Source organism: Scatophagus argus, chromosome 19 (assembly GCF_020382885.2).
Source record: "Scatophagus argus isolate fScaArg1 chromosome 19, fScaArg1.pri, whole genome shotgun sequence".
NCBI lineage: Eukaryota > Metazoa > Chordata > Actinopteri > Scatophagidae > Scatophagus > Scatophagus argus.
Window position 1 is genome coordinate 1,690,351 of NC_058511.1, and position 26,515 is coordinate 1,716,865.

The following is a 26,515-nucleotide window of genomic DNA, read 5'->3' on the forward strand; positions in this document are numbered from 1 at the left end:
AGCTTAGATGAGTCATTTGCAGGGTGCTGGTATTGTCCATGCTGGCTCCTGCTATGACAAGTCAAAATGTCTGCTGTGACAAACGTCTACTGAGAACCGAGGACCCGCCTCACGTCCAGCTGAACACCCTGTGCTGCCAGCCTCAGTCGGGCTGGTAGCACAGACTGTTCAGCCTGGATGTGACGCGGGACTTCAGGTTTCAGAGCGGTACAGGTGCCTCAGTGTTAAACACTGTGGCCTCGCAGCGACAAGGTGACGATTCAGTTCCAGACCTTCACCTTCTGGCTGTGAGAAGTACACATGTGCTCACTGTGCTGCTCTGTGGGGTTTTCTCCGAGTGCTTCGGTTTTTCCCATTTCCCATATGGAGGAAAAAAAAAACTTGAATATATATCTCCATATACACCATATACAATATCTATCTATCTATATATCTATCTATATATACTGTATATATATATATGTGTGTGTGGTTTTAAACTATAAAACAATAATTAATAAATAATAAATAAAACAATAATTAAACCAAAAATGAGAGAAAATAAAAACACAATTAAAAGTTGTCAATGGCAATTCCCTTTCAAAATCTGTTTTCTTCTGCTGTGCTGTACAAATGTAGATGTCAGTCAGGATACAGTTGTGGTGGTAACTCCATAACTCTATTTTATCGTGACTGGGATCATTATAAACGGTTGTCATGAATAAACAAAACAGATGATTATCAGTGCTGTACAATCTGTTGTTGAAAGACAACATAAAATGAAGCTTCGATTGTCAGTGCTGTACAGTCTGTCTTTCAAAGACAACACAAACACAAATGAAGTGCTCACAGTTGCATGATGAGGACACAGAGGGGCTGACACACTGTCTGACGGACTACCTGAAGTCCTGCGCAGGCGTGGTCTCCCCTGTCAAGACTGTCCGCTGTTACCCTAATAACAAGCCATGGGTAACACGGGAAGTCAAAGCTGTCCTCAGCAAGAAGAAGGCTGCCTTCAGGAGCAGAGACAGGGAGGCCCCTCTTCTCTACACCCTGTACACCATGGACTTCTGTTACAACTTGGAGCTGTGTCACATACAGAAGGACGCCGACGATATAGCCATCGTTGGATGCATCAGGGATGACAGAGAGGAGGGACCTGGTGAGGGACCTTTCTGCCTGGTGTTACACTAACCACCTACAGCTCAACACCTCTAAGACTAAGGAGCTGGGCATTGACTTTGGGAGGTCCAGACCAAGACCGCGACCAGTTCTGCTAGAGGGAGCTGAGGTGGATGCAGTGGAATCATACAAATACCTTGGGCTGTGGCTGGATAATAAACTGGACTGGACAACACACACCAGCCACCTGTATGGGAAGACACAAAGCAGGTTGTACTTCCTAAGGACACTGCGGTCTTTCAACATCTACAGCAAACTGCTGTGGATGTTCTACTGTGGTTGCCAGTGTCCTCTTTTACACTGTGGTGTGCTGGGGGGGGTAGCACATCCAAGGAGGACACATCCACATTGGATAAACTGATCAGGCGGGCATTACAACATTAGGTTAATTGGCTGCTCTACATTGCCCCTGGGTGTGAGTGTGTGCATGTGTGGTTGTTTGTCTTTGGACTTTGGTCTGTCTGCATCTCTTCACAGAGGAACAGAGAGGAGGAGAGCCATTAAAACTCAAATGTTTCCATGTCCAATTTAACTCTATACATTAACTGAACCACTTGCAGCACTTCTTCTGTATCTTTGAAACAATTTACTTATTTACTCCACTTTAAAAACAGGACAAGATGTTCATGATGCAGGGTAGATAGAGGATAACCGGGTGAAGGCACTGCAGACGGAGGAGAGTCGGGTACAGATCGAGTAAGGATGTCTTCTTTCTCTTCCCAGGAGCATCTGAGGTGTCTGGCTGTAGACCTCTGTAGAGACATGAAGCTCCCTGGGACGCCTGGACACAACAGAAGAAATGGAGCTGGTATAATTAGTGAAGGAAGTTTTAGCCTGTGACTTTGTGATTTGCACTTTGTTAATTCACTTTCTTTCAACACAAGTTGACATACATGATCTTATATATAATAATGTGGCAGAGCAGGTGGCAAGCTACACTTGAACATACATCAGCATGATCAGAACGACCTAAAAAAAAAACAAAAACAGAAACCATCTTTGGGAAAAATTTATTTAATGTGCACTTTGAGTTTTATTTTGGCCCATGTCCCATCAGCTACCACGGCTTTATGACTTATACTGCAGGTCAGCCACCAGGGGGAGATCCAGATGCGATGGCTTTACTTGTGGAGAGCCGATACGTTGTTATCGTAATTAGGCGTAATCAATATCGATTTTAAACCTTGTGAAGTTATAATGTCCCGTTGTCCCCACAGCACGTGAAGGCAGCATCAGCATACTCTTACGGGATTGGTGGACAAGGGAGAGAGTCGCGGCCTGGTAACCTGACACCGGCCCCACGCGCTGCTCGGCTGGTGTGTTCTGCTCCGCCTGTTAACTTTCCCCACGAGCCTCCTCAGTCAGTCAGTGAGCGGCCGACCGTGGGGCCGGTAGTCCCTCCGTCTGCGTGCTGCATCGGGTCAGCTTCAGTATGAGCTGTTCATGGCGGTAAACGGTTTGATTTGGTAGTTGGAGACGCCAGAGATAAATTAAAACCCTTTGGAGAGACATGGAGGCTGTGAGTAAATGGACCCCGCAACAAGTGGCGGATTGGATGAGAGGTAAGGCTGCCAAATAGTGAGACTAACCGCGTCTGATGGGTCACTGCTGGGGGAAGCTAACTTAACGGTCCTGTTGCGGTTAATTCAGTACGTGCATCGCCTGCTGTTAGGTTGGGTTTGAAGTTTTGAAATAGTTTCATTTCAAATCAAGCTGTCAAATCCCGTCATTTAACAGCTTGATTTGAGTTGAAGCTTCAAATTAAAGCAGCCATCAGTCGTTTTGACCGCAGAAAACACACTGTCTGCGACACAAAGTAAAGTTAACGGTTCAGCTGTTAACGAGGGCGACTTATCGTGCTAATTATGAGAAGTCCTTCTGGTTTTACATAACTGCGATGTTCACACAGTCAAAGTCGAGATTAGAAGTTCACGAATAAGAAATGAGGTTTTCTCAGTTGCTCATAATTCAAAGGACGTGCTTGTTGTCCAGCGTATTAAAAGAGCTGTTTAACAACAGCAAAAAATTTATTTACATATTAATATAATATTACATGTTGTGTAAACATGCTGTGTAAATACAAACAGTGACAAAAAACTAAAAATTGCTAAATTCTGCTTTAAATCGGTAACAATAAAAGAGACAAATCTAATATTTGAGTAAAGCCTTCAGCGCTTGACAGTTTTTACTGTCTGCAAAGATGGTTGAAATTAATTAGACTTGTGGTGTGTGTGTGTGTGTGTGTGCCTGCAGATTGTTACCATGTTTACCTTTTTATATTTTTACAGTCACATTTCTGCTCTCGGTGCAGCTCCACACATGATGCAAAATAAAAACTCGCTGGATGGGATTCGCACACTCACATGAAGCAATAAACAGGCCCGACCAGTTAACAGATCAGCCATAAAGTGGCAGTCAGACTCATGATTCTGCTTTGATAAAGAAGTGTTTTTAGTCAAGAGGAGGGCAGTCGTTTGTGCTGCGGATTTTGAAATCACGCTTTGTGTCTCCCGTGCTGATAACGAGTGTTTTTGCATTCATAGTTAGTCTTCCTCAGAGGTGAACACGGATGCACAATATTGGATTTTTGCCAGCACGTTTCAACTCATTTTGGTTGATTGCTGCTGTCAGTACTGATATATGCACGTGTTTGGTTTGCTTCTAACTGTGGAGAACATCAAGTATATTCTGATTGTTGTTATTATTATTATCATGCCTGTTCTTACTGTGATGGCCCACTTTGAAAATGTGCACGTTCACCAAACCACTTAGTCAACGGTTCCCATCACAGCGTGGAATTAAAGACGGTCATATTGGCAGAAATGTTTATTTCTCTGATTTCTTTTGTGTTGAGAAATGAGTTGAAAAGCTGTTGCATTAGTCTTTGAGCTCCGCCGAATGTGTTGTTTCTTTAAATCGATACGGTGTGTTATTTTTGTTCAGTTCTAACGTAAATGATGCCCGACCCTTAAAGCTGTAGACTTTAGATTGTTCGAGTCGTGTTGCCGCCTGTTGATGCTAACCAGAGGCAGCCAGAAATGCCAGTTGCTGACTTGTCCTTCTGAGTCCAGGTTTGGCTTGTACTCTGAGGGGGAAATGGTTTTACAGAGAAAGTGAGTTGTGGCGGTGGGCAGTAAAGACCCAGACAATCCCAGCTCTTGATGAAGGTCGGCCTCCTGCCGTGTGGAGGGTCAGAAGGTCAGCGACACTTTGGAGCACATCTGACTGTCACACTTAATTCTGCATGACAAGAGGGAGAGACACACGGCTCAGTCATGTGGTCTGGATGGCTCAGTGGAGCTCCTCCTCTTCCTGTGTTTGCAGTCGCTCAGCGTGGGGACTGACTGACCGATTGTCAGCCTGGCTCATTATCGGAGTTTGTTTTTCTGTCAGGTTGCTGATGGAATAAATTGAAAAATGCGTTACTGATTGATTTCACTGTTTTTTGTCTGAGCGGCAGTCAAAACTCAAACGTTTAGTTTGATATCATAAGACCAAGAAAACCTCTCACTGATCATCTCAGCAGCTGGAAGCTTATAAATGATTAAGTGATTTTCAAACTGACATTTCAGCTCTACCTGTTGGCAGGATCAGTTCTTTCCTAGTTTTGGTCTTTTCATGGAGTCTTTTACAGAGTGAATTTTCTCAGCACAGTCTGGTATTTAACAGACGCACTGTTGGTGTTGTTTCTTTGTCTGAGAAACTAAATTTGTTGCTGATCCAGAGCCTGTTGCAGTACTGAGAGCATAACAACAGAGCAGATTGCTGCCTCCAGCTATACGCACTGAGGGTGTGTGTGTGTGTGTGTGTGTGCGTACACACATTGTACGACTCAAGCAACAGGTTGTGTTCATCGGAGGTTCAGTCGGTCTGGTTAAAATCCCCCTGTTTGATCTGGACTCGGTTCCCCCGGGCCGGCTGTCACTGAGCCGCTCCAACTGACCACGAACGCCACACACACTTCATTCAGGCTGGAGGCAAACAAACTCCTGACGGGTTTGCAGGCTGGTGCCAGTTTGAATTGCAGGAGCGTAACAAGTTTCTCCACATAACAAAGTATTCCAAAGCTAAGGCTGTGTGTTGTCATTTCCTGAATGGATCTGCTGATGTAGTTGATCTAAGAACAAACTGAATCTGACGGAGCTTTTGTGCCGGTTTTGGACACATTTTCAGTCCACACCAGGATGAGATTTGACCATCAGAACTGTGACAAACGTGTAGCTTTAAATAATCTGTGTTAGTGGAGCAAACTGATCACACAGCTGAAGCTCAGAGGTAAACACACTCGTCTCAGTGATCGAACTCGGCGTGTTCAGACACATCCACATACTTCTCTGCTCGTCTGGCAGGTGCTGCCACACACCTGAGTGACGAGAGGCAGAATAAATAAGATGACACATCCAGTTCTCTTTGGCGAAGGGGCGTGTGGAAGTAAAGCCAACAGACGGGAAGCACTGACACCCAGCAGGAAGTTCCTGGCGCTGAGTGCAGTAGATTGCAGGTTGAAGTGTGTGATGTGCTGGGAGATCAGATTCAGTAGTTTGAACCAGGCAGGGCTGATTTGTGATTCCTCTCAAAAATGTTTGTTTATGTTGTGCATCTCCGTTAAAAAACAAACAGAGCAGGTTTTCTGTAATAATTTTTGACATGCATGTGCAGGAGAAAAAGGCAAAATCTCCAATTTCCAGACCTCACAGTGTTTTTTAACATGGTCCTGATTAAACAAAGCTCTTTTATTTTCCCATCAAATCTGATTGCACTTTATTGTCTTTATGAGGCATTGTGCTTTAATGCTTGAAAACAGCTTTAACACGTGTTGTGAGGTCATAAAACCTCCTCAAACCCCCAGTTATGTAGAACTCCAACAGGATTTTCGTTTCCACTTCACAAGCAGCCAACGGTTTGGAAGTACACAAGTTTGTAAAATCAGATTGTTATCCCGGGCTTTGACTCTCTGACCCTCCTGTTCCTCCCTGCTGGTGTTGTTTTATCTTTGAAAACAGTGAGCAGTGGAGAGCAGCCCAAACTCTGCGTCAGTGTGCTTTCACTTTGAAGACTTTCATGTAACAGTGGCCTTCCTGCCCGCTCTTTTTTATTTTTCAGAAGGAAGGAAGGTCACGGGTCCGGGAAGCCGAGAGACATATTTTAAAATATCTGTCCTCTGTAAACTGGTTTTATCACGGATCCTGCCCATCATAAACCGTCAAACTAACTGCTGTACTGTCAGTGTAACCACAGGCGTTCCAATTAAGAGCAATTTGAAGGGTGTGATTGCGCTTACAGGTGGTTTCTTTAGAAGTGAAAAAGTTGTTATTTGTTTTTGGTTTATTTGATTCACACTGACCAACCGGAAGGCTGCCAGAGTCACGCCACTGGACACAGCTCCTCCCTCTGCTTTCCGAGATTGACGAAAATGCAGCGTTTTGGTCATCAAATTGAAAGTATGAAACGACATCTCAACAGCCAATCAGGATGCTGACTGGCCTACGGCAAACAAAAAAAACAAAGCTTCCTCTCGTGTCTGCACCTGTCGCCAACAGGACTCACAGGAGTAAAGCGAGACGGGTGTGACGTCTCGTCCTGTGAGACGAGACCGCAGTGTGGCTTTGCCCTGATGATGAGGATCTGAGGTGCACGTGATGAAGTTTCCGTCGGAAACAGAGCGTGAAGGCTGGTTGTTTGTTCAGTGGGAGGAGAACGTCTTCGCCGTGTGGAGACGTAGGCCTGATGGATGGATGGCTTGATGCCAGAGCTGGGGGTTAAATCCTCTGCAGAGACACACACATGGAATATAAGGCCAAACAGGGCCATGAAACAATTAAAATATACCAGCAATAGACTCTGTGTCACAACAGCAATTAGAAAACCGCTCAGTAGAAGGTTTGATGGTTTCGCAAGAAGTGAAGAAGCTTCCTCTGCAGCTCCATCCAGATGGATAAACAGCACGGCTTAATCTGGAAACTAAAATGTTAAAATGAATAAGTGCTGCAGTTTTGGGCTGTCTGACGAGTTTATGTCGCGATCGACCATATTTAACGTCCTTGTGCTACTTTGTCGCACTTAGCGTAACCTGATGGAACGACAGAGTGAGACAGCCAGCCAATAAGGCAGCAGGATTAATGAGGAGCCTGAGCTGAAGAAGATCAGATTAATGCACTTTTGTGTTTTGGTGGGGCGAATGGAGAAACTGGTCAGTTATTCCCAGTCTGGCTGCAGTCTACGGGGCAATTCAAAATGAAGAAAAACAGGCTATTGATGGAGATTAAACACTGTTGTTAAAACTGCTGATTGGGTTTTCATTTGCATGAAAGTGGACTGATTGTCCTGTCAGGTGATTTCGATCACAGCGTCCAGCAGCTGGCAGACGTCCCTCTGCTGGTGTGGATCCAGGAATAGCTAACTTTGAGTTGAGTTCAGTCACAGTCGCCCTGTGCTGTGGGATCACAGCTCAGCTCTGCACACACTGGACTCCCACAATTCCTGTTTGTTTGATTTCATAAGACTGCTGAGCCCAGATCTCAGAGCTCAAGGAAATCCTTTTTCCTCCTGAATAACATTTGCTCAACAGAGAGTGTGTTCCCCTCCGCCGCCTTGCACCAATGAGAGGAGATGAATGGCCGGGGTGTGTGTGTGTGTGTGAGAAGCTATGAATAGCCTCAGTGCTCTTTTGCCACTTTTCCTCTCGGCTCTCCACCCTCGCCCTGCTGTGGTGGAGGTGGGGTAAATATTCCTTTTGTTGCCCCCAGCTGGGGAGTGTCGACCACGAGCTCCGTCTTTGTGCTTCGACAACACAACATGTGCAGTTTGTTGTAGTGAGCAGGCGACGTACCGCAGGGTTCAGCAGTCTCATTGAAATTCAGAATAAATGAACTGAATCAGTTTGATTAGTTTAAAGGCTCTGAAAAACTACCCACAAAAACAAGTAAACAAACTGCTTGTAAACAGCGTGAGATGAATTACAGTCGAGGAGTTCGCTGGTCTTCAACATGAGATGTTTGCAGAACGTTCTGGTTGTGTTCTCTCTGTGATGACTCTGTCGAATGTTCCCTGTCAGTGCGAGGGATTTGTGTCTGCGTGTAAAACATGTTGTTTGTTTTCATCTCTGTGACAAATGATTAACTGGACTGTTTATGAGCAGCCGGAGTTTCACCTGCCGCTCTTTTCACTGGCTTCTTCACGTGTTTGACCGCAGCCACGCAGGCTGAAACACTTTGTCACCGGCACGCCTTATAAATACTCTGAGTTACTGTAGGAGACGGTTAGAAGTGCAACCATGTCAACAGAGCCCACGCTTTTAAAGGAACTGATGTCTAAATGAAGCTACAAGAGAAAAGACGTTTCTCTGGCTCTAAGACTTTCTGATAACAAGCCAGCATTTATCATCATATTTAGTTCTCTATTGTGAAGCCCATTGATAAACTGTATTGATCTAAGCCATATCTCAGTTCAGATCATATGGTGCCCATTTTAACCTGTAGTTCCCTCATCTGTCAAGCTGATGTCCAGGTGAGCTGTTGCTTCCTCATCCAGATTGTTGGAATCAGTTCAATATTCAGCTGTGACTTTGGAAATGAATTCTCGCTGGCAGTTCCTCTCAATAAACCCCAAACTCCTCAGAGTTGCCCCGAAGGTTACGTCACAGCTGAGGAGCTCAGCCGAGATCAGACAGATAAACACATAGCCGTCAGCGGGGTTTGACATCTTGGCAGGTAGTTGAGCATCAGTGACTGTCTGAACCGGCCATTTTGCGGTGATGAAGTAAAACGTTCCCACCCTGAGCTGCTGCCGCCGGTGGGTACACAGAGGGTTTCCCACCAGCAGCTGACTGACAGGAGGACAGAGGCCCACAGCCGTCTGCAAATATAAGACTGGACGGAGACGAGAGCACAGACAGAGAAATTAACTTTTGTTGCATCTGTGACTAAAGTAAACTGTGGAAATGTACCGCAGTAATATCAACTCCTCCTCTAAAGCCCCACAAATCTGAACTTTCTTCTGAAGGTTACCAAATGCTCAGAATCTAAAGATATCGTTGGTGTTATCAAGAAAAGTAAACTGAGTGGAGACGTTTACTGAGGCATTCACTGACCTGAACACGGAGTCGGTGAGAATGTAGCTCTGTCAACAAACAGGCCGAGATGCAGACTGTTTTCTCGTGTGGACCGAGCTGTGATGTTGGCGACCTCAGAGCTGATTAGGTTAAGATTAGAAGCTTTGTGGTAAATCACAAAAGGTCTGTAATGGTTGTGCTGCTTCAGGTGAACATGAGACATTCAGGCAGTGATTTTCAGGTCTTTATAACCTGGCAAACTGTAGATTGTTGGGTTTGGTCTTAATGCTAATGTCAGTCTTACTTAAATGTTCAGAAATACAGAAATATTTGAAAGGTGAAAGAATGTGGGAAGCCTGTGTAAATCATCTTAATGCTGCACTTTACATTTCACTGCTGAACATTTCGTTCAGTGCTGCTTGAGGAGCCTCTCTGCTCCTGCTCCTGCTCCTGCCCCTGCTCCTGCTCCTGCTCCTGCTCCTGATCCTGCCCCTGCTCCTGCTCCTGCTCCTGCCCCTGCTCCTGCCCCTGCTCCTGCTCCTGATCATTTCTCACCGTCAAAGCTGCTTTCCAAGAGTTTGTGCCAAGTGCCAAACCTGACTGCAATGTTCAGAATGAGAAAAATGTCTCAGCTGTCATTTTATTTCTCATTAGAACATTGGATCCAGTGCAGTTTTTATTGCATATTTGATTTATTGCTCAAGTTAATCCTGCTGCGACCAAGAGTCTTATTCTGCAGTGTAACTCATGTCTTTAACTTTGTTTACAGTCAGTGGAGAGTTCGTGTTCATTTGTGTGAAAGATGTCAAAATAGGATGAATGTGGACCTGAACCCATGGACCCATCAGCACTGAGTGCCCTGGAGGTGTGTGCTCGAGTTGAGGGATTAATCAGATGTGAAGACAGACGCTCAGGTGTCGGCGTGTTAAGGTTGCTGTTGTCTGCAGGGAGGTTCGGCCCGGCCTTGTCACGCCTTCATCAGCAGGTCGTTTGGCTGTCGCGTGACATTTAGTCGACCCTGCTGTGCGGCTGAGAGATTATCGGCCTCCTTGGGTGTCAGTAATGTGATCCAGGCTGTCGCCAACACATTCCTGTCGGCCACAAACTCCCGTCTGCCAAACATCACAGAGACGACTCTGATTGCACACGGGGAGTTTGTTTCCCAGTTCGGTCTTCCAGTGTCATGGAAGTTTGCATCTGGGAATCTTTGCAGGAGCAGAAGATTTTTACTTGTATCCGACTGAAGTTCACTGAAGTTCAGTTTTCATTTGTCACCCCAGTCTGATTTAAATTTAACTGAATCACTCACAGGCAGCTTCATCCTTGCTGAAGAAACTGAAGTCTTCAGAAAACTGAAGACTTTTTCTTACTGTCAACTGGACAAAATGAGTAATTTAAAGATGCCATGAGATGATAATTGAATCTGTTAGTCAAACAGTCTGTCAGTAATGAATTGTTCTCCGTAAACTGAGCCCATAAAGCCTCAGCTGATGGTTGTAGCTTCAGCACAAAGAAAGTGGGTGTGTTGTTCTCGGTGTGTGTTGTTCTCAGTGTGTCCCAGGGTCGGAGGTGTCACATCAGCAGTTAGTTAAGGAGGAATTTTCCTCCCTGCTGTCAGAGGCCATCTGTCGTCCCGCGTGTCCGTCCAAAGACAAACGGGAGTCTCAGATTCTTCGGGACACTTTAATGACCACATGTGGGGGCAGTTGTTTTCACCTCCTCTGTTGGCCCACTGATGTCCAGCTCGCTGCTGAGCTCATCGCGACGTCTGCCATTTGGTGGACGTTATGGTGCAAAAGTTTTAGTTTCAGCAGTTTGTCTCCGGATGTCAGTGAGTGAATCAGTCCTGACTGATTAATTCCACAGCTGAAATGTAGTTTTATTATGTCAATTTAATGTCAGTTTCTCATCTTCATTATTAGCTATTAACTGAAATTTGTGGCAGTTGGACTTGGATGTTAAGAGATTCTCTACAAACTTAATCCAGGACTGCAACTCTTTCTCTATAGTCTGCCATTTATTTTTCCAATGAATTGTTTGGTCTATAAAATGAAAATGTCCATGCACAAGTTTTCACAGGCTGAGGTAACATCTTTCAGCTGCTTGATTTCTTTAGCCGGCTGTCTAAAACCCAAATATGTTCAGTTCTCTATAACAGAAGAAGAAGAAAACCATCAAATGATTGCATGTTCGAACCTGTAAATGACTTAAAATTGTTGCTGGTCAATTTTATGCCCATCAGTTCATCTACAATAGTTTTGTGTTTGTTCTTTGCTAAGAGCTACAAATGTTATCTTGATTACACTATGTGAGATTTTAAAACCTTAAATTGAAGATTACTTGACCACGGTTTAGTTTAAAGCTGTTGAACAGGGAAGATTTTAAGCTTAAACCTGCACAGACAACTCGTCTCGTCTGTGCTGATGTGTCAGTAGGAGCATGTGGTGGACGTCGGTTGGTGCTCCTCCATTGATCCAGCGGTGAGAACTCTTTCATCTCGGCTCCCTCTGCTGCCTTTCACAGAGAGCTCAGAGGTCGCAGTTCAGGGTCGGGCACACAGTGGCGCCGCCGGAGCTGGCGGGGTCCCGCTCAAGGTCACACGAGGTCACAGGGATTGAAGTTTGGATCCGGACAGTCCTGAACGGGACTTAAGTGCTCAGCGTGCAGGATGGATCTGAAAAAATATGTGAATGTTGATGAAATCAGCATTGAACTCTTTATTTGTTTTGGCCTTTTGAAAGGCTTCCTGTGGAACTTTGACCAGTTGTCGCACTATGGAGACATGTTGTAAAGTTTGGGTCCCCGTTTTTGTTTGTCCCTCGCACGGGGGATGGGATACTCAGTCCTGCCGATGGTTTCACCAAGAAACACAGCAGCTGACAACTGCTAAACATGGACCCAAACAGTTTCAAATTCTTCAGAAACTTTCATCAGTTTTGTCATTTTAGTAAACGTCCTGATTGGCTTTGCAGGACAGCTTTTGATCCTCTAACAGGAAGCACTTGATATGAATGCAGAAGTAAAGCGCCAGAGGTCAGAGTTTGCTGTCGTTGGCGCTGGAGGGCAGTGCAGCTGACATGGCGAACGTTGGGGATCAAACCCGGGACGTCCTGTGTGCAGGACGGTCGGGTCGTCTGTCTGTAAGAGTCCAGACTGATCCCGAGGTAAGGCGTGGTGTGTTCGCTGCTCATGGATCAGCAGGAAGAGTCAACAATCAGTGTTGACTCAGCAGCTCTGTTTGCTGCCAAACTCGAATGGATGATAACAGAGCCGGCTTTCACTGAAACTCAGCTGCTCAAAGGTTTTGTTTGCTCTCTCATATTGTCATCTCATTCTGATTAGCTACATGCCATCAATTTGTTTTTACTGAATGTTTACTCAGCGTGCCGTGTCTTCGTCTGTTTCTCAGGGCTGGACGACAGCCTGCAGCAGTACATCCCGTCCTTCCAGCGGCAGCAGGTGGACGGAGAGAAGCTGCTCAGGATGTCCCACCAGGAGCTGCTGTCTCTGGGCGTGACGCGGGTCGGACACCAGGAGCTGGTGCTGGAGGCCGTGGACCTGCTCTGCGCCCTGGTCAGTAACTTCGTCAGGCTTTTCCTCACGATGGACGTTAGTCTGCTGACGTCACGCTGAATTCCATGAGCAGGTTTTTTTCTTTGCCAGGTTTTCAAAACAGTATGAACATGTGTGTGTATAAATGTGTGGAGGATCTTAATAAAGAAAAGAGTTTTAACTAGAAAAAGCTGAATTTTATGAATTTTCTCCCTGCTTTTGTTATCGTTGCTCCTACTTCCCTTATTTGAGTTTATCAAATGTTATGAAAGCAGGAAGTATAATGTTGCCATGGAGACATTTACGGCTGTACGCTGTAGCTCTTTCTTTAGTCTTGTGTGTTTACATATTGACTGATTTGCACTGTGAAATGCATATTGCATTGTCTGCTCACAGAGGACGAGTGCGTTTTCTCCGTCCGTGTGATCAGGCTTACGTCTCCAGAGAAATGCTGTTACACGTCTTGGCTTGGACCGCGCCGACCTACAGTTCCTGTCCAGTTCCCTGCTCTTAGTTCAGCACGGCTGTTATGTGCAGGTTTATCACGTTCACTGGTCGATGGTTCTGCAGAAGCTGTATGTGCTGGACTCACCTGACGAGCGCCGACGCTCGCTGTGCGAAGCCTGCGGTTCTGTTCACCACATGGCCACAGAAGTCCTGTACCAAACCCAAACATCTCAGCTCTGTTACACCTGAGTAAACATGTGAAGCTTCACGCACAGATGACCTTGAGTTTTCTGTCCTGCAGGCAGCGCAGTCATACCAAAGCAGCAGGTCTGCACTCACCAGAGGAAAGTAAAGGCACATTCTCCTTTTTTTCCCCCGTGGACATGGCAGAGAACAGACACACAAACCACAAACAACGCAGCCTGATGAATAACCAGAATGTGATCAGAGGAAGTGAACTGCGTGTCGTGAAGCTCAGCTGCTGACAACTGAGGAACGACATGTCGTCTCTGAGCGCTGGCTCTCTGAGCTCTTACTGATAGCTGTGGTTTCTGCTGCGCCGGCTCTCATGCCAGAGAATGTGCTGATGTAAATAAAAGGCACTCTGTTAAATCGTTATCAGATCATTCAGCACACCCACACTGCTGGCTTTAATATTTCTTCACTGTGAAAGAGTACAGCGAGGCGAAGATTTCTCTCCCCAGATCCCATTCTTGCTCCTTGCTCCAATGAAACGCACTTTGAAAATGTTTAGTTTCACCGTTCAAACTGAAATTGCGCCGTCTTGCTCTACAGTGACCAGAATTAACGTTGGCACCGTACTTGTCTGCAAATCACGGATATCCTGCAGCCTTACATTTCTTTACGTTTCAGTTTTCAAGCGCTGTGTTTAAGGCACAGAAACCACCTGGTTAGGGTTTGGACCTGGTTTTGTCGCCACAAAGACGTCTGGAAAATGTTGCTTGAAGTAAACATAAGAGAAATTTCAAACATGTAAATTCACATTTTAGATCGACTACTATATTTAGTATGATTTGCCAAAATGACCAAAATTGCAAGTTAAAAAAAACAACCGTCAATTTGGAGAGACAGCGTCAGAGCTGAAGATTAAGCTCCCCTGACCAGAGTGCAGACAGAAGCCCTCAGTCAGCTGTTTGTGAGCTCCGGCCGTCTGTGGCCCAGTGAAAAGGAGGATTTAGAGCCGGTGCTGAGGTTCAGTGTTGTCACTGGACTGAATGGGATCCAGCAGAGCCTGATGCTGTGCTGCCACCACTCACACACAGTGAAAAGAAGAGGATGAGGCACATGATGAATACTGCTGATTAAAAAGTTAAAAACAGCTCCGGGTTTCTGTTTTAAACACCTGAAGGAGTCGGGATGTTATGAGCAGATAACATCAGCGAGTCAGGATCATGAAACTGGAAACGTGGATTAACATTAACTGCAGACCTGAGACTGAGCGATGGTTTAGAGGGACTTATTTTGCAGTGTGAGATTTGTCCAAAAAATGTAAGCAGTAAGTGGAAAATGTACAAAAGGGTTGAGAGAAGTTTGTGTCCGATCTGACTCAGCTTGTTGGAAATAAAACGGTGACTTTATCTTGACGTAAAGCAGATCAGCTCCAGCTTCTCTGGTTCTTATGTTCTGTAGGTCCTGTCCATCAGCACAGTTAGGGCTGCCGGTCCGCCTCCACTTCCTCTTCATCCTTAAACACGTACACGTTATACACATGACGATTAGTCCATCAGTTGTCAGCTGCTAATCCGAATGTCCAACTTGCCTGATTTACGGATTTTAAATATGAACATTTCCTGATATCTTTAGTCCTGAAGAGAGATGCACTGACACGAGTGAAGAGGGTGGTGAAGAGCCCCTTCATCGACAGCAGCTCGTCTTCCTGTGACGCCGAGCTGAAGGTCAGCTGACGTCTTGTGGATATTTTTTGCAGCATGGAGTTTAGTTTACTGCTCTCTGGTGTGGAGCAGGAAACAGATGTGAGCCCTCCCACCTGTCAGAATGACCCACCCACCACCACCACCCTTCTCCACACACACACACACACACACACACACACACACAGGAAGAGCCGTTGCACTTTTGTTCCAGCAGCAGCTTCCTCTGGCTGTCAGATGATCAGTTTTCCCTCTCAGTGCAGCAGGAGACACTTTCCCTGTGCTGACTTTTACCTCCCAAACACCACAAGTTTATCTCCACAGTTAGAGAACACACACAAAGCCGTGCTGTGCTGGTGGAGATGAATAAATCTGCTGTTCGTGTGTGACGACGTCTCGTTTAGTTGAAGCTGATATTAAAACTGTAGGCTGTAACTCACAGATCAGTGTGTGAAAATCCCTCTGATCGGCATTTCTTTTTCAACTACAGGAACTTTCCTTGTTGATTTGGACCTCGAGAGACTCGTGTCTCTTTGGTCATGTTACCAGCCTGATGCTGCCTGTCTCACTCCAGCAAACATCTCACTTCATTTCAGAGATCTTCTCTGACTGACAGATGTGCTGCAGGGCCGATGAGACCTTTTTACTTCGGACAGGATTTAAATGTTGACCTGAAACAAGATTTTTAGTGGTTTGTACAGCGCAGTCAGTTGACAGGCGGGCCGTCAGTTTGCCTGCAGATGTTTTCATTGGCTCTGAGCTTCACAACACCTGAAACATCTGAGCTGCCTCAGGCAAGTCAGCTGACAGTCAGAATACATTAGAGAAGAATTTAGTCATCTGCAGTTACTGATCAGGTCTGAAGAGTCCTGATGCACATACGACTCTGCATGTTGTGCACTGTGGACCCCTGGTGCCGAATAGCGAATAGCCGACTGATTAATGTAAATAAATCTGTAAAACTGCGTGAATAAGAGGGTGAAGCGTCTTCTCCATCTCCTTTGATCTGACATATTTTTAAAGCAGCAACTTAGAGAACAAACCAAGCGATGCAGAGGACCGAAGCAGCAACATTAATCTTACTGTTCCTAAGAATTTACTCGTGTACTGATAAAATATTCGTAACATTCAGATGTGTAATTGATGTGTTTTCCTTTTCAATCTTTGGGCAGAACTACGGCGTGGAGTCGGACAACCTGAAGACTCTGATGGGGAAGATGAGAGCGGCGCACCACAGCCTGAGCAGCGCCGTGTCGCAGCGCAGGAAGAACCCCGCCTACCACAGCAAAATCTCCCATCAGCCCTCCAACGACTTTCTCACCGCCGTGGTTGAGCTGATCGGAGCCGCCAAGGGTCTGCTGGCGTGGCTGGACAGGTAGACGCAGACACACTCAGGACATTCAGACTGAACGCTCGTTTTTGTTTTGTAGTTTTGTAGGTCAGCAGAGTTGTGACAGAAATACAAAGGTGCGTTAAGAAGCTCCACCTGGCACACGGCGATCAGCGCTGAAGCTCCTCCTCATACACGGCGATCAGCGCTGAAGCTCCTCCTCACACACGGCGATCAGCGCTGGTCCTTGTTAACACGTGTGCTGTGTGTCTCCTCGGCTTGTTTCAGCTTGAGGAACATTCCTGCCCCAAAACACACCTGACATCTGCCTCGTGTCTGGTCGCTCACACACACAACTCAGCCTGACACTGAATGCATTTTACTGACTCAGAATCCAGGATCGAAACCAGATAGTGTAGAATCTGCAGAACTGAATGCTCTAAACTTCAGAGTCGGTAATCAGCTTGGGGTGGCAGGAAGCAAACTGCAGCTTTTTGTTGCTGTCTAATTGATGTTCACAGCATGAAAACAAGTGGAGCAGCAGATGATCTCCAAAGATGTTGATTAAACGTTCTCCTTGGTTATTTTTGCACTGTTGAGCTGCTCACAAACAAAGGGAGGTGCTGAGGCCTCATTACAGAAGAGCGTCCGGGGGTCCAGGTGTTGATCACGTCGGTGGGCGAGATGGTTTTACTACATTTTGTCTTTTCAGGACTCCTCTGACGAGCGCCAACGACTTCACCTCCACCAAGAGCAGAATCATCCAGCTGTGTCTGGAGCTCACCTCCACCGTCCAGAAGGTCAGTGAGGCCCCTGAGGCCCCCCTGGTGGTGTTCAGATTCAGATGTTTGGAGCAACTTGTGCTCACATCAGAGAGAAGAAGGAGGTCGTGAACATGTGACCCTGTGGGACTGTTTGTGTTCAGGCTCTGATGATGATGATAATGAGGCAGATAGCTTCTGTTTACACGTACAAAGTCTTCTTGATGATGGATCTCTTTCAGATATCAGCTTTACCAAAACAAGCAAGAACAGGAGGGGATTTCTGCATTTTAACTCTCTGCCCTTAAATTCAATTTCCATGAATTTAAAAGATTTCTTGTGCATCATTTCATAATATTTCAACACAATTTAGCCATTTAGACATTTATGGCGTCTTTGGGGGAAAAAAGCACTTCAGTTAAAGCATTTAGATCAACAAATGACATACAAACCAAAACCAACATTGTGTTGGTGCGTCTCTCAGCCTGTTGGTTCCTACTGAACACATAAATCTTTACAAACACAAAGAAGGAACAACACTGTGGCTTACTGACATGTTTTTAATCATTTTTGACAGCTGATTAATTAAACCATTAACTCACTTAGTTAGCTTATTAAAGCTATTGATTGCTATTGAGAGCCTGTTTTTTACAGCAGGTGTGAGCATGGCAGTAAACGCAGCAGCTTGCTTGGCACCTTCCCTTTGTTGAGCCTTACGTGTCATTTAGAGCACATGTGTGATGGCTCTGCTTGGTTTACAACAAGCTGCCAACAACAAAGGTGGAAGGTGGTTTTTTTAGGATTCATCTGTGCAGTTGGATGTTCTTTGCAGCGTTTCACAGCAGCGCTGAGGCGTCTCCTCGCCGTCTGTCCTGCAATCATCCTGTCAGCCTGTTTGCAGGGAGCTGTTATTTCACCGACCACAGGAGGAATCCTCTCGGTGTCTCTGGGAGGTGTTTGCGGTCCCTCCCTCTGGTTTCGCTCTCCTGTAGGCTGTCATTTCTCAAATATTTGTTTTCCCGTTGATTCCTTTTTTTTGTCTCCACACTCACAGCTCTTCACAAAGACAGGCTTTTGTAAAAGAAAAAGACTTAAATCATGTGACTTTCTGGATTGTCCTATAAGTCTCCAAAATAAAAGCACCAAATCAGAGGAAAGGTCTAGAAATAAATCACATCCTGGTATTCATTTTACTGCAGAGAGAAGAATGTTTCATCCTCCGTCTGTCTGAACTGTGCTGGTTTGTTTTAGTGTGACGTCCATCAGTCAGTCTTTCTGTCTCTTCTTCGCAGGACTGTACTGTTTATGAGATTGAAGAGAAGATTCTGGAAGTGGTGAGTTTTGCTTCTCTTTTTTCCTCAGGGGTGGATGTTTGGAGATGCTAAGGAAGGCATATACACACACACACACACACAGACTGAGTCAGTGGAACACACCTTTCCTGTCTTCCTTTTCCTGTCTTCCTGTCTTGTACTGAGTGTCCCGTGGTGTTGTGTGTGTGTGTGTGTGTGTGTGCGCGTGTGAGTGAACCTGCAGGTTTGTTTATTCAGCTCAGGACCGTCCACTTCCTGTCTTAGATATCTCTTCCTGTTGGTTGTCCTGTTGTTCCCGCAGTATTGAATCAGCTGATTTCGCTTGGCTCCCACAGCGACCTCGGGCTTCCTCTGACTCTCCTCTGAAGACTTTCACTTCAGTTCTGTAAATAAACTGTCTGTTGCACAGATTAAACCACTGAGATGTAACATTTCGATCACTGGACTGAGCAGAGCCAGGCTAACTGTTTCCAGTCTTTATGCTAAGCTAAGCTAACAGTCTCCTGGCTCTGTGACTGGGACACAAAATACTACGGGACACGATACTAAATATTATAGAGCTTTGACGTTCATGCAGTTTTGTGTGTATACAGCCATACAGACTGTTCTTTATAAACAAGCATTAAGAATTAACAAAATATGCAAATCACATCAGCAGACAAAAAACCAATGAGCTCTGCGGAGGAGCTTGTTTTTCTGGTTGACTTGTAATTTCCTGTGGGTTGGTGTTTTCCTGATCAGCTCCCAGCTTTCCGTGACCTCGACCTCCTGCTGAGCTTCAGGGCTGCGTGTCTGCTCAGTGTAATGATGTTATGTGTGTCGCTTGTCGAAGGCCTCAGGCCTCTGGAAGATCCTTCTGTCTGCTGTTCAGCAACACCAGGGGTGAAACAAGTACTCAGTGGCAGTACCCAGGTGTAAAAATATTCTGTTATAAGTAAAAGCCCTGTGTTTAAAACTTGCTGATACAGCATTACTGGTATCCAGGTGTACTTAAAGTACAAATTTATAAACACGTGTGTTTATATTGTGAAAAGAAAAGTTTTTGCAGGATGGTTTTCTCGCATGTGGTCGTGGTGCGCTTCAGCCTCTTGTGGCCAACATGTGAATGACAACAACAAACACACAAACACAAGTTAAACAAAAAAATGACCTCAACGGGAAAATGATCCTCCGTACATAATTAGTTATCATAATAGATGCTGAGTGAATTTTTGTCAGTCAGCTAGTTGTTTCAGCTCTATATGTAACTTTATATTATTTCGGAAATTGAACTGTTGATCCTGATGTTGTTTTCATACTTTCGTGTGTGTGTGTGTGTGTGTGTGTGTGTGTGTGTGTGTGTGTGTTTCAGTCCCGAGCTCTGAATGCCATCTGCGAGAAGACCGTTCAGGCGACCTCTGACCCCTTAAAGAGTGAGATGGCCTGTCTGGAGGAGGTGCACATCACCAACGTCAAGCCTGGGGAGGGACTGGTGAGCTCACAAAATAAACAGCAGGACAGACGTCATCACTTTCATTCAGGCCGTATCAGCGGGACGTCACTTTCACATGAGTGCCGAGTGTGCTGAAAAGAAAACCCACAATTTGAGCCCACTTCCCCTGAGAAACACTGACGGATATTTCAGTGCTGCACAGTGAACCACAGTCAGAGTCAGAAACAGAAGCACATGTAAAAACTCCAGGTCATTTAAAGAGGATTCACATACATGTTCTCACTCTCACTGAGTCCTTCGCATGTGCTTAATCTTCCAGGGTATTTACATCAAGTCCACCTACGACGGGCTTCACGTCATCACAGGAACAACAGAGAATGTGAGTGCACGTCCAGAGCTCTGATTCTGAAAGTCGTGTCAACGGCAGGTTGTTGCTTCACTGCTGAAACAGTGGAAGAGATGGTGGTGTTGTGTTAGCGTGTTGTGTTAGCGTGTTGTGCACTGTGTTCAAGCTCCCTTCTAATGAAGTGAAACATTCTGCTTCAGTCTCCTGCAGATAAAACCCAGAGAATTCATGCAGGAGATGAAGTCATTCAGGTCAACAGGCAGACTGTGGTGAGTGAAAAGCTGAGCCAGGAGACTGTTAGCTTAGCATAAAGACTGCAAACAGAGGAAAACAATTAACCTGTGGAGGCAGCTTCACCTTTTTTTAATGAGCAGTGAAATTTGGGTTAAAAAAAGAGCTGATTTCAAACAGTTAAAGTCTAAATTCCGGCTAGCGCCCTCCACAGGCTGCAGTGTTTGTTACTGCTCAGTGTTCTTGTCTGTGATTGGTCCAGGTGGGCTGGCAGTTGAAGCACCTGGTGGAAAAGCTGAGGGCGGGGTCTGGAGGTGTCATCATGGTGGTGAAGAAAAGGCCGTCTGGAACCTCTGGTGGGTTTGCGCCTGCGCCGCTGAGAAACCTGCGCTGGAGGCCACCACGCGTACAGGTGAGCTGCTGCAACACCACGTCACCTGTGGGGTTTGAGCATGTCTAACTGAGGCAGTTCGTGAGAATGAGAACAGCCTGTCGCATTGCGGGGCTGGAGGGGAAGTGATTAAAGCAAAGCAATGTGATGTTTGATGAGAAGTCAGTTTGAGTCCTCAGATTTTTAGGGCATATGGCTGCCAAGCTGCCATGGAGCTACTGAAGCCCCAGCAGCCGTTGGCTTCAAGCAGGCAGCTCTCAGGTGTGAGTTCGCTGTACGACGGCGAGGCCGACCCTCCCCTCTGGTGCGTCTGTCATCGTAGCTTTCAGTGTTGTTTCAGTTGGTGAGGAATCCAGGCAGAAAACACAGCAGCCACCCAGTCTGCTGCTCCTCCGAGGTGTGTGGGTGAACAATGCATCCTTTCTTCCCTTTTCCTGGAAAAAAGGGGGATAGGAAACACTCCAAACATCAGGCTGCATTGATGTCAGACATCTTTGCAGGGTGACTCATTCTTTACTGCACAATGTGACAATTATGAATTGATTAAACCGCCTTCAGGAGTTTTTGTGTTGACTGACTCCAGGATGTGTGTGTTTAGGGAAGATATGCTTCATGAATGCCCTTCGACTGGTTCAGTTTCTAATCTCAGCTGTCTTTACCTCACCGTCACTCCTTCTATTCAGTTCAAAGGCCACCTGAAACTGTATGGGGCGGGGGAGTTCACGAGCTGTACTGCAGACAGCCACCAGGGGGCCACCCTGATGTTTGCTCTCAGGTCTTCATGACCTCTGCTTTCATCTTTAACAATGTGTTGTATTCTAAAGGCTTGTTAGTAAGCAAACCTTTATTTAAACAACACTTTGTATAACACAGTGTTACAAAGTGGCTCACACAAGAAAAACACAAAATTATATATTGCAATAAAACAAAGAACAAGCACAGTAAAAACACAGAAGAATAAGTACATTGAAACAGCAAACAATACAATAAAACAACATGCGATCCAAACGAGCCAAACACTATCTTTGGAATAGAGTTTTCTAAAAAGCTTATCTGTAGAAGAAGGTTTTCAAAGCTTCTTAAAACTGTTGACACAGTCAGCAGATCTAATGTGTTTCAGAGAGTTGGGCCAGCACAGCAAAGGCTCCATCACCTTTTGTCTTGAGGCTGGACGAGGTTGTGTGTGTGTGTGTGTGTGTGTGTGTGTGTGAGGAAGCGTGTGATTGTAAAGCAGCTGTATGACACAGAGGAAGAAGACAATATTTGTATGGAAATTAGAATCTTCTTATCTTGTTAATCTTTAATTAAGCGAGAAAACGTGTTTCTGCGTTTTTAACTCAAACTGCTGAGCTGAGTGAAGTTCCTGTGTTTCTGGAGCTTTGGAGGCGAAGAAGGAAACAGAGGAGCTTCCTCTGCAGCTGGAACGTCTTCCTGTCGTTTTATGATAAACTCCACCTCATCTGCTGTCTGCTGTGTGACAAAGCTGGACGCCAACACTGATTAGAAGTCGTTACATCTACCAGCTCCATTTCTCTTGTTGTCTCCAGACCCCTCAGGGAGCTCCAGGTCTGTACAGATCCCCGCAGCCGGAAACCTCAGACGCTCTTGGAAAGAGAGGGAAGACAGCCATACTGGATCTGTACGTCCCTCCTCCACCTGCAGCACCTTATGTCCCGCTGTGAGTTCACCCAGTCATCCCCCTTTTACATACAGAAGAAGTGCTGCGAGTGGTTCAGTAAAGGTGTAGAGTTAAACTGGACGTGGAATCATTTGAGCTTTAATGACCTCCTGCTCTCTGTTCCTCTGTGAAGAGACGCAGACGTGAACGTATCACCAGGTGTGAAAATGAGGCCGAGGTCTCCCAACTCGTGCCTGGACGCAGACGCACGGCGACGCCTCACTGATGACAACAGGACGTCCTTCAGCCCCCCACCTGAACTCAACCAGCCAATCCCTGTCCGCCTGAGACAGCGCTCCTCCACACGCTGTGAGTGCACAGATTGCAGTCTGAAACTTGCAAAATGTCTGCCGTCGACTAAGATTAAACAAAACGATAAACTTGCATATGCACGTTTCAACTTGCGTGGTGTGTGGTGTCGGTTTGCAGGTAAACCTCGACCCGTCTCCATGCCAGTGGAGTCGTTTTCAGGAGCGTCTGACCCGTCCTGCAGGCCCGGGTCTCAGATGAGGAAAGGTGAGCTCTACCTGTCCAGCTGACCCAGATGCAGTAGTAATCTAACAGTTTTTTTTTAACAGCTGAGGACAGACGGTGGCAGGACCAGCCACGTGCTTTGAATTTTTATCTCGTCGATTATTAACCCTGAAAGCTGGCGCTACAGCGACACAGCAGATTTCAGTCACGGGTCTTAGAGCAGTTCACCTTCAGAAACAAACTGTGTGGATGTGAAAGTGTGTGTGTGTTGGCAGTTTGTCAAAGATAGCAGGCTGCTTATGGAAGTCAGAGCAGTTGAACAAGAACACATCAAGCGTTGGACTTTAAACGCTTCAAATGAGATGAACAGTAGAATAAACTCAACACGCCAGCAGCTGTGTTGTGTTTTACGCTGAGTCATCTAGTGAGTCATAGCACTGAATATGCAGTCACGCATTTGGAAACATAAATTCGTTTCTGGCCATCATTTCCTGTGTGACATCACAGGATCTTTAACAAACTGAGTGACCTGATTGATTTTAAAGCCTCAAAAACAAATTAAACAGAAAATTATCTCATCCTGCTGGCTGATTTTTATTTGTTGTTCCAGAAGAAACGATATTTTAACCGACAACTTTTCACCCTCTGGCCCTCACTTCTGGAGTAAAAATAACCAAAGTGAGGTTATAGTTACGCCTTCAGGCTTCACAGCGCAGCTATGGATGCATGTGTAAAGGAAACATTTTTCTTACTTTGAGTAGACGGGACGTGTTAATTCATGGTGCCATCCCGTCTCCTGAACAGGGCAGGACGTTCTGCACAGATATCTGAGCAACGAGCGAATCAGCACCATCAAGGAGGAGGAGCCGTGTTTCCCGCTGCCGTACCGAGGTCACCCGTCTGCCCGCGGCGTCGACCACATCCGAGGCAGCCAGTGCTTTATCAACGCCGACCTGCACAGCAGCGCAACCATCCCTTACCAGGAAGCAGCGTCCAAAAAGTCTGCAGCCGTTTCTCCTCCTCCGGCGGCCAGCAAGCAGTCGACGTCGCTGCTCGGAGGCTGGCTGGCTCGTCTCAGGCTGCTCAGCCACTGACGGGGTCTCCAGGTTAGTTACGACTGAATTCTCCTCTGGCTCCTTCAGGAGGTGGAGTATTCTCAGCCTGAGCCTCAGGACGCGGCAGGAAAAAAGCTTTTCAGTATCTGTTCACAGAAAGAAACAAACCGCTTCACCACAGAGCAACAGGGTTCTGCCGAGTCTCCGTTTTGTCTTCAGGATTTCAGTTACCGCCATGAACCCCCGTCGGCCCGCCCGTCTCGGTGAGGCTCAGATGCACTCCAGGACCCCGTGCAACATGAGACATCCAACCACAGAAACTTTTTGCACAGTTTCATAGCCGCGCAGCTCAGTGGATGGAGATGTTGGTCTGAAGGTCGGTTAGCCGCTTTGGTCCAGGCCGAAATATCTGAAAACTGTTGGATTTTAATAAGATGAGAAATTTGTGCAAACATTCGTGGTCTCCAGAGGATGAATACTACTGATCGCACCACCACGAGTTTGACATTTGTGTTTTTAATGGAATATCTGGAGTTGACGTTCATGACATGACGCACGGTTAAGTGGATCCAGATTTATTCTGCAGTTTGATCACCACGGCTCTGCAATACGCCAAAACTTCTGTCAAGACAAACACGTGTGAAACATACCTCTCTTTTAGCCTTAAAGACATTTAAGAAGAAATGAATTTAATTGCTGAAACCTCAACTTCTCGTGTTGAATTTATTTAGAAAGTTTGGGCCTTTTTTGGAATATTGCTGATGAGAAGGATGTGGGAAACTAAGCAGGAACTACATATTTCAGACTGATATCAAAGTAGTCTCCAAATACTTAAACCAGGTCTGAATTTGAAACCGTTTCGAATATGAAAAATGAGATTCGGTTAACAAACTCAGTGACAAGTTTGAATGCTGAAAATAACCTTTCAGTGGCTGACAAAGTTTGGACCTGTTCAGGTTCCATACAGGAAGTTCAGCTTGTGCAGGGAAACTTCATGGCCTTTTACCCAAAATGCTTAAAAATGTCTTTTATTTTTGGCCTAAAACTGCTGAAAATGAAGCTGTTTTTTACCAGCGGATTCTGGTTTCATGACAGGAATCAAGAAGCAGAATAAGAATCAATAAAACCAAAAATGAATTTCAAAGTTCAGATTCAAAGAGCTAAGAATGAAACCTCAGTGTGTCTCTAGTTTAAAAATGGTCAGACATTTCTAAAGATCACAGCTGTTGCATCTGGTCCTCTCCTCTCAGTCTCAGGAGCTTCCTGTGTCTTAGGTTTGTACATATGTTTTAAAGTTTTTATTTTAGAGTATAGTGAAAAGTAAACACAAGAGGTTAGCACTGTTATTAAGCATTTCTGAAGCTTCACTAAAGTCTTGTTACAGCAGCTGTAACAATTTCAACTTGTTTTCTAGAGCAGTTACAAAAAGCTGTAACAGTCAGAGGCAGTATGGCAAATTACAGTAAAATGTTAATGAAACAAAGCTTATGAACAGGGTAACGCTTCGCTAACGCTTTGTGCCTTGACGCAGGGCTGCTGGAAGTTGCATAACATTTTGGGTAAAACCAGCTAATCTTAAATATTTCAGGTGTGGCTTACCGTACTTTAAAAAGGATTTACTGGTTCTTCTAAAGGTCCTTTGAAGATCCACTGTGTATTTGAGGGTTCTTCATGTGCCATCATGAAAAGCGTTCCGAAGGAGTTCCTCAGGGAAGCGTCTCGGATCCCCTGATGTTTACAGTCTGAGAAGCTCCTTGTGTTTCCTCAGATCTTTTTCTTGTGTTTCAGAGTTTATGGTTCCGTTGCCATTAGGTGCCTTTACACTCACAAAATATGCAACGTTATGATAGAGCTATGAGTGTAACTGAAGCTGTAAATATCAAAGAGGCGACCTTCTGTCTTCTGGACAGAACAAAGAGTTTTCCAACAGTTTAAAGATTTTAGATTTTTGTTTTCTGAACATAACATGAAGAAAATAATATAAAATTCTTCATTTTACAGATTGAAGGTTGAATTCATAATGAAACATGCTTGATTTGTTACACACTCGTTGTGGTGTGACCAGCAACATGCAGAGGCAAGTCTTAGCTAATGTATACGTATCATATTATTAACCTATTCTGTCCTGTTGAGTATTATGTGAGAGTCATTTAACTGGTTTTATTCTTCATGTGTAAATCTAAATAAAGTGCAATTTATTTTAAAAGTGTGGTATTATCACTCTTGTAGGAGGACAAGTGCCTGGTTTTTGGAAGCTGTACACCCTTTTTTTCTATAAAACACACATTTCATTTTAAAGGATAATCAATAAAACACTACTGGATAAAACCAAAATGTTCAGCTGTAACATTGTCAAAGTCTACGTATAGCTCTGTATTCCCTGTGCTCCATAAATCAACCTG

General features: G+C 45.3%; 1 protein-coding gene across 3 annotated transcripts; it reads left to right on the forward strand.

Annotated features, from left to right (window-relative positions):
• Positions 1-2,509: 2,509 nt before the first annotated feature.
• Positions 2,510-26,319, forward strand: cnksr3 (cnksr family member 3). 3 transcript variants are annotated; one of them, XM_046374089.1, is made up of 14 exons: positions 12,241-12,512; positions 12,621-12,784; positions 16,275-16,477; positions 17,145-17,232; positions 18,486-18,527; positions 19,858-19,977; positions 20,258-20,317; positions 20,485-20,553; positions 20,778-20,927; positions 22,454-22,584; positions 22,718-22,893; positions 23,014-23,100; positions 23,863-24,164; positions 24,333-26,319. In XM_046374089.1, exons 1-13 carry the CDS (start codon positions 12,401-12,403, stop codon positions 24,150-24,152), a joined length of 1,692 nt encoding a protein of 563 aa, XP_046230045.1. In that variant the 5' UTR covers positions 12,241-12,400; the 3' UTR covers positions 24,153-24,164; positions 24,333-26,319. The 3 variants fall into 3 exon arrangements, with proteins under 3 accessions (XP_046230046.1, XP_046230045.1, XP_046230044.1); XM_046374090.1 differs by lacking the exon at positions 12,241-12,512 and adding an exon at positions 2,510-2,723 and having other exon boundaries at positions 23,863-26,319; XM_046374088.1 differs by having other exon boundaries at positions 23,863-26,319.
• The last annotated feature ends 196 nt before the right edge of the window (positions 26,320-26,515 follow it).

What these genes read in the sequence shown, in the direction of transcription:
- cnksr3 (XM_046374088.1), top strand. Translation starts at nt 12,401, where the DNA reads ATGGATCAGCAGGAAGAGTCAACAATCAGTGTTGACTCAGCAGCTCTG. An exon ending in TGAAACTCAGCTGCTCAAAG is followed by an intron (nt 12,513 to 12,620) that starts GTTTTGTTTGCT and finishes TCTGTTTCTCAG; the next exon opens with GGCTGGACGACAGCCTGCAG. An exon ending in TGGACCTGCTCTGCGCCCTG is followed by an intron (nt 12,785 to 16,274) that starts GTCAGTAACTTC and finishes ATCTTTGGGCAG; the next exon opens with AACTACGGCGTGGAGTCGGA.